General features: G+C 39.5%; 1 protein-coding gene across 2 annotated transcripts in view; it reads left to right on the forward strand.

Annotated features, from left to right (window-relative positions):
- The window catches only part of TRPM3 (transient receptor potential cation channel subfamily M member 3), a 190,146-nt gene extending 182,523 nt beyond the window's left edge, over positions 1-7,623 (forward strand). For both annotated transcript variants that reach the window (XM_084628736.1, XM_084628737.1), the window contains exon 24: positions 534-7,623. In XM_084628736.1, the coding sequence (XP_084484862.1) occupies positions 534-1,980 (1,447 nt within the window). In that variant the 3' untranslated portion in view covers positions 1,981-7,623. The remainder of the gene's footprint in view (positions 1-533) is intronic.
- The last annotated feature ends 705 nt before the right edge of the window (positions 7,624-8,328 follow it).

Genomic DNA, 8,328 nt, shown 5'->3' on the forward strand with positions numbered 1-8,328 from the left:
CAATTAGACTAGATCCTTAGATCTGTATAAGCTCTACTTAGAGAAAACCCAAGGAGGGACAGGGGCAAAAGTGGTTGTATTCCACTTTCACACACACCCCCTTAATCCTGGAGCCAGCCATATCCCGCTTTGCCCTGTGGCACAATTTATAGCAACCTCATCGCTGCCCTAACTTTTACCCATCTGCAACAGCACCCAAAGCAGCAGTTCTGGCAGCTGGGGATTGCCAGAGCAGACCACCCCCTTCCTCCTGCCAACATACCCTACATCGAGGCCTACAAGTGGGTAGCATAGAACTGGTTATTCTGGTTCTACACCGCTACTGCAGTTTCCTAGAAAAGGGGAATCATTTTGGCCACTTAATCCATCCTTAACTGTTTTGCAGCAGATGGGGTGATATAAAAATTAGAATAAAACAGAGGATTTGGCCTGGACTTTTTAAGCCCTATTTGTTCCCATACCCTTTGGCAGGTTAATAAATGAACACCAGTAATCACTCCCCTGCATATAACCCATGCATTCTTCTTTTGAAGGGTAGAGAACATGGCCATGCGCCTAGAGGAAGTGAATGAACGAGAACATTGTATGAAGGCTTCGCTTCAGACTGTAGACGTCAGGCTTGCTCAGCTGGAGGACATGATAGGACGAATGGCTGCAGCCTTAGACAAGCTGACTGGTATAGATAGAGGGGAAACGACTAAGATACGATCTAGAACCTCCTCAGACTGCACAGATGCAGCCTACATTGTGAGACAGAGCAGCTTCAATAGCCAGGAAGGGAACACTTACAAGCTTCAAGAGAGTATAGATCCTGCAGGAGAGGAGTCAATGTCCCCAACCTCTCCTACCATCATGCCCCGCCTGCGAAGCCACTCTTTCTATGCAGTGAATATGAAAGACAAATGTGGGTTAGAAAGGTTGGAAAATATTTTTAAAGAAAAGTCTGTGAGCCTGCATCGAGCAAGTAGCTCACACTCTGTATCAAAAGAAGCAAAAGTACCATTAGCCCCTACAAGCACTTTGTCAATTGCCCCAGACTCCAGAAGGCCTTCGTCTTGCATAGATATTTATGTTTCTGCCATGGATGAGTTGCATTCTGGTATAGAACCTCTCGACGGTTCAATTAATATACTTGGTACCGGAGACCCATCTCTGCAGGCTCAAATAGCCTCTTCTGTTCTAGCAAACAGTGCGTATATTAGCAGTACTCCCAGTGACAGAATTTCCGGCAGGAGTATTGATTGTGAGGAAACCTCTACAATGGAAGCAAGAGTGTTTTCTTCAGATTATTCACATATCATAGATAGCCAAAACCTCTGGGAGTCAGACCCTCCTTTGTATCAGACCTTAGAGCGATCTAAAAGCAGTCGCTATCTGGCTACTACCCCATTTATTCTGGAGGAAACCCCAATTGTGAAGTCTCACAGTTTTATGTTCTCTCCTTCTCGGAGCTATTTCAGCAGCCTTGGGGTGCCAGTCAAAACAGCGGAGTACACAAGTATTACAGACTGCATAGACACCAGGTGTGTCAGCGCTCCCCAGAATATTGCAGAAAGATCCAGTTTTCCTGGAAATCATGGAGACAAAGTGGAGGACTTGGGATGCTGCCACCCAGAGAGAGAAGCAGAGCTAAGTCACCCAAGCTCTGATAATGAGGATATTGAGGTCAAAGACAAAAAGGGGGCTTCCTTATCTCCGCAAGAAAGCAGCACAGCAAGAACACTGTCCAACAACATACCACTTCCAAAAATAGAGAGAGCCAACAGTTACTCAGCAGATGAGTCCAGCATGTTGTATGCACACACAAGGAAAAGCTATTCTATCAGTGATAAACTTGATAGACAGCGTAACACAACGGGCCCACGAAATCCATTCCAGAGGAGTAAGTCATCCAGGCCGGAGAGTAGAGGAGACAACTTGTCTATGAGAAGACTGTCTAGAACAGGTGCCTTCCCTAGCTTTGAAAGCAAGCACAGCTAGACATGCATAACAGGAGGTCTAAGAGTCATCCGCTCTCCAGTCCATTTTCCTTAACAGAATAAAATATGATATGTCAACTAAAGTCAGAGTCTGTCACTGGTCAGGTTAGCACTTTGTTAATCTCATTTTCGCACACTGAGTTACTGGATCCTGACCGAGTTGACATTTGCACTTAAGGAAAGAGGGAGGGAGGAAAGCTTTATAAAGGCTTTAATTTAAAAAAAAAGAAAAGAAAAAAACACCCTCACAAAGACTTGAGTAGGTTCAGAGATCTGCCTTTTACTAGAAGATATCCTAGGATTTCTCGTAATTATTCATGAGTTTCTAAGACACAGGGCTAAATTGGCAAAAAGAAAAGCATACAAATGAGATACTCTAAACTGATTTCTATTTACATCAGTTCCATCATTGCAATGACTGAGGAAGAGCATCATTGTAGTCTATAGAAACGAGCTGTAAGCAAATCCTAAAGCTCCCCCATTTCTGCAACTGATCATTGTAAAGATAAGCAAGGCAACAATCATATAGTTCACCTGTCTCTTTTTGTATTGAATTCTAGTGCCACAAAATGTTTATATTTTCAAGATGGGAAAGGAAAAAGAACTGCTTTTTGTATTGCAATGTAAATGAAGGAAGAATTTATGTAAAAAAAAATAAAATTGTCAGGTGGTTTCCTGTACTAAACAGGCATTGTTATTGTGGTACAGTTGAGCCAAGCTCAGGATGAATGTAATTAAGTGGAATAGTATATATTTATTTTTTTACCACATTTGTCATCAATATATTGTCTCACTAAATTAAATGATGTCATGGAACAGTAAGAATAATGGGCTGAGATGCTCAAAGCAGAGCAGGAGGGATATTATATTTTAACTGTTCTCTGCAAGATTTCCATTATTTCCATTAATTGTTATCCCCCTCCCAAATTGCTACCATGTTCTTCTTACTGTTCTTGCTGCTGATTTTTCATATCATTCACCCAACACAAGCATTAACATTTTACTTATTGAGACAGTTGTATCTGAACACTCAAACATACAAAGTTTATCAAGCAGTCTGATTTCAGATTACTGTTGTTTAATGGAAAATGCTCTTGGCAGAGTATCTCAAAACAATAAAATAAGATTTTAGAGGTAAGCTAAAGCACCAAAGTGAAAACCGATATGTGTTAACAGCAAAAGTCGTCAGTTGCAAGTATGCTTCCATTTAACAACAAGATAGAACAAACCACAACATGCATTTTAATAAAAATTCTGCCCTCAATTGTGTGTATGGGACCCCAAATGAAGTCAGCAGTAATACGTCCTATGCATCTGAGTGCAAAACCTTGTTCATGATGTTAATAAGGTGTTTCATGCCCTTATGATAGCATCTCTTGGTCATATAATAGAGCCTTAAAAGTAGTAATTTGATCACAATTTCACACCATTTTAGAGGGGGAAAGCTTAATCTTGAGAAGTTTGGAAGCGAATGCTATGACCATTAGTTTAAAAATAAAACAGCCTCTAAAAAAAAAACTACTATACATGTGGATCCAGGTCCTTTATTATTAATGTTAACGTGGCTGGGATTTTCAAAGTTACCTATGGGGTTTTGAGGCATTCCATGCCTATTAATTTTAGTGGGAGTTGCCACGCAAATCTAAGAGACATCTTTGAAAGTCTCAACCTAATTTATCTCTAGGAATTCATCCCAGGGGCATCTGAGTGATAGGCAACAAAGCCCTATCTCAAAATTAAATATCTGACCCCCGAGAAGAGGCAAAGAGAGTGGAAAAAATTGTGAGCAGTGACTCACTTTGTGGAAAGTTGGTGAAATAAACAAATGCAACATGTTGACTTTTAAACACAAAATGTGTTATTTGTTAGTGCACCAATTATTTCCATTTCGTACTTTGTTAAATCAGTCCTTCTGTGATCTAGGCTCAGCTTGATCCACATACTGTGTTTACTTGATTGCCTTGAGGTCCATGTACTGGTTTTCTGTCACATGTCACTGATCAAGGGTACAATTTCTGACCTGTCACTCAGTGAATTACAAAGTGTGCTTGTGATGGGCTGATTGTTAAACAATAGCTTTCCCAGGGACAATGCCATTTTTGTTTAACAGTCTGCTTCAAATGTGCCAACTTTTGTATCAGTCTGTTCCTAAGGTTTCTCTAAATCAGCCGTTTTATTTATTGCTTTTTTAATTTAAGGATGTTTTCTGAAACTATTCATAGACTTTTCCACCTTCATCAATAAAATTAGCATGTACAAGAAGAATGAATTTGAGACATCCCCATCACTTTATTAGTTCAAGGTGCAGAGATCCCCTCTGGGTGATTCATTGTTAGTTTATTGGGGTAAAAGGGTTTCCCAATCCAGGAGCTGTAAAATAATTAGAATACAGCACTTTATTGACCTGGAGCATAAACTCCAGGCATGGTGAACCAGGACACTTTAGTTATGTCTTTTAACTGCCATTATATATAAATTCCACTATAAAAAAGTATAATTCCAAAATGTCAAAACTTTTCCTGAATGTTTCCCATTTACCTAAAATAAGGTTTCTATAGCATGTATTATGATGGATGGTAGAGTATTTTGTTTATCTTCACTTGTTAATGTCAGTGGGATGGGGATTTTGCCCCCCCTCTCAACACTGAATGGTACAGGTTGTTAAAACTTCTTTAGTGGAGATAAAAAATAACTCAGCCTTCATCATCTTATAACTATAGCTTGTGCCATATGATATATTATGTATTGAATGATATCTTATATAGCCCATGTATAATCCAGTATGGTTTTGACATGTGATCATATAGTGAATGTTACAGGGCAGCTTTAACATTACATTATGAAGTCATACTTTTAAATCTGTAACATTCAGTAAAATAGCACATGTTGCATTGAACATTAAATCCCACTATCCAAGTTAGCATACATATGGATTATGCATTTTTGGTCACAATCTGTAACTGCTGTATGTTTCACACGTCCTTCTGTACAGCACCACTGTAAATGTTTGTATGAGCTGATGTATAAGTCTCTAATGAGCCACTGTGAGCTGTGATTGGTGAGTTGTGATAGTGTGAACGATGAACTGGCATGTTATGCAAAAGATAAGATAAATGAACTTTAAATAATATTTTGAAACTCAGTTGACTTAGCTGTTTGTTTACATATGCTGGCCAATGAAGGAAGCAGTGTACAGTATTTTATAAATATTTTCATATAGTAATCTGTTCTGTTGTTTCCAGTTTAAGTGATGCTATTCTATAGTTGGGTGTACACTTGTCCTAGATATTGGAGTATAGCATATTATTCTTTCACAACAACGTGATATGACTGAACTAGTTTCTCTTCCTTAAAGTCCAGTCTTTTTTTGTGTCAATGAAAATGCATGCATTGTTCCATGAATTTCTTTGGACTACTATGAGGCTTAACATTTTATTATTGCCTGCCTGTAATAATGAATCCAGTTAGGAATTTAAAAAATCAAGTTTTTGGACTTTTACATTATGTTCAATCTTTAAGCAAACTAAATTGATTTTTATTTTTTTGTAATCTACACTTCAAGATGTCATGAAATTGAAGTACTAAACACAAAGGTGTGAACCTACAGCAGTGCTGAGACATTTAGCTCTCTACTTTGGAAAAGATAAGGTGTTTCATTACTGTTCTCGGCACACCTGTCTGGTAACTAATGGCCGTGAGGTACAAATTGCTAAAACATAACAAACAGTGAGAAAAGGCTCATTAATCCACATGGCAAAAATCGCTCTCGACTCCAGATAATTAATGTTGATTTAAAGACTTCTAGTGAAAATGAATCAGTGTATATGGATGGGATGGATGATTTTGTTAGGGTGGGGGTGACTTGAACTGTAATATTTGTAAGAGAAGTAGAATATTTGTTTCTTAGAAACTATCTGGCACCTGGGAAATGCAAAGGTAAAGCATGTCTACCAAGTTTGAACAACTGCTTATACTGTAAAAATAAGTGCCATTCACAGGACAGGGCCTCAGTCCAATTCAGCGGTTTTCAACTGGCAGCCTGTGGGCCGCATGCAGCCCAATTAGTGCACAGCTGTGGCCCGATCCAGCTCAGCACTAAAGACCATGTGCTAAAGGGTCTGGGCTGCCCTGCTGCCTAACGTGGCGGGGACAGGAGCTCCTGGCCAACCCCATGAGCTCTGGGGCGCTGGGCAGCCAGCCCACCCCACATGGCAGGGCTCTGGGGTCAGGGCAGCCCACACAAACAGCCCACAATGTGTAATAACTTGAGAACCACTGGTCTAATTCCTGCAGTTGGAGAGACCAGGCCTGTTCTCTCAAAAGCAAAAGTTATCAATTTACAAATGTGGACTGAGCTCACTGAAATGATCAAAAATCTCTCTCTAAACTGTTTGTTTAAAACAAGAAAAAAAGTCTTCTTGTATTTGCTCAGGTTATCACTTTAAGGGGATTCAACAACCAAGAATAAGGAAAATATGAGGTGGTCATTCTTGGATTTCCAAAGTGGGAGTTGTGATTTAGGTGGTTGTGATGATTATGAATTTCTCCCCTCACCCACCACCACCTAACAAAGAGAAAAAGGAAAACAACATTTGCATTTTTGCACACATCAGCCCATTTGAGACAGCAAAACCAGATTAACGTAAATTTATTATGACAGCTAAGTTAATACTTTTTCTAAGAAAGGAGCCTAAGGGTATTGTAGGATGAGTTCTCCCTCACCAATCTCACATAACCAAGAGCACATTCCAAATAAGGAAGGAGGGCAAAAGTAAAGGACTTGGCAGGGGGGTTGCATTTAGCTGATGAATTCCTTCATTACTGTACATTAGAATTTACCCTCCTGTCCTCTCTGGCATAAACGAATACATCACAGCACTACCCCTGCACATGAAAGGAGTGACTGTCTCCACTCCCATGACTGTTATGTTGCTTTATAGCCAACTGTAGTTGCATTTTGGAGAGCAATATAGCAAGTTCCATCCTTCCCCTTTCCAAGGTAGATTATTGGCTAGATTATGATCTTTGTTACACTTGTGTAAATCTGCAGGAAGTCTACATAAGTGGAGTTACTGTGTATTCACTGCAGAATAACGAGCAGAACTGGACCCTGAATTTCCAACTTTACATCACTTCTAGCCATTATATACATTGTCCTTAACCAGGTTTCCAGCGGGCAGTCTACTGAATGAGCCACTGGGCCTGCCTAACTTCAATTCAGATAGGCTGTGAAACCTAGTTATCTGCTGCACTTTCATTCTGAACAAGGTTCCACTGAAGTTCTTATTTCAAAAGGCTCTCGAGGAAAATGGTTGGTTATGATATTGCTGTTGCTGGTGGAAAATGGTAACTTTTGTTTATATGACAGTAGGGGGGGAAATGGCTCTGAAATATAACAAGGTGCGTGCACAACAGTAACCTGTATTAAAGGTATGTCCTCCTTTCACACCTGAAGCTGTCTTATGTGAGGAGAGCCTATATGCTGCTAGTGCTGTCTGGAACAGTGGTTGCAATATTACTGTACTAATAGCTATGTAATGATATAATGTAAGGGTTATCGTTTGTAACTGTTATATCAAACATTTATAAAAGGAGGGGGAAACCATTCAAATGTCACTTTTAAATAAATTCCTATAAATATGAAGGTTTTGAATTTTGATTTATTCAAATATATATATTACTAGGGAAAACAGTCCTTTTTAAAAGGTCTGCTGGATTCACAGTGCACTTTTAGACGGTGTGGTTAGATACAGAATGAAAAAGCGGAAGTTGGCAGTTACTGCAGTAGAACTTTCTGAAATTTCTGTAACAAAATGTTTTGCAATAAAACAGGATGTAGTTCAAAACATTTCTACAGCCTTCCAGTGCATTTATTTGACGTCCTCTCTTTTCAACACCACAATGGACAATGACGCAAGTGGCAGCTGCCTTTCTCCAAATAAAATCTGATTGTTTTACTTCAGTTCTCGCTAAGGCTAATTTAAAAACAGAGGTACCCTCCCTCGCAGCATTTTACAGGTGTAATAAAAAAAATCAGACTAGCTTAATAGTTCTCCCAAACACTTCTGGGTCCTGGTCATCTAGATTTTTTAAAAGTAGGCACCAGTTCCAGCTGTTCTGTATTAGTTCAAACCCTTTGTTAGGTGCCCTGACACAGGTAGTCCTAGATTTACATATACCCCACATATCATAGACACAGTAAATGAAGAGAAGTGAGGTAATCTCTCCTATTGGACTAACTTCTATTAGTGAAAGAGGTGAGCTTTCAAGCTTACACAGAGCTCAGGCCAATACATTAGTCACCAATGTATGCAAACTGGAAAGGATCCAGAGGCAAGCAACAAAGATG

Source organism: Lepidochelys olivacea (assembly GCF_965140295.1).
Source record: "Lepidochelys olivacea isolate rLepOli2 genome assembly, chromosome: 5".
NCBI classification, from domain to species: Eukaryota; Metazoa; Chordata; order Testudines; family Cheloniidae; genus Lepidochelys; species Lepidochelys olivacea.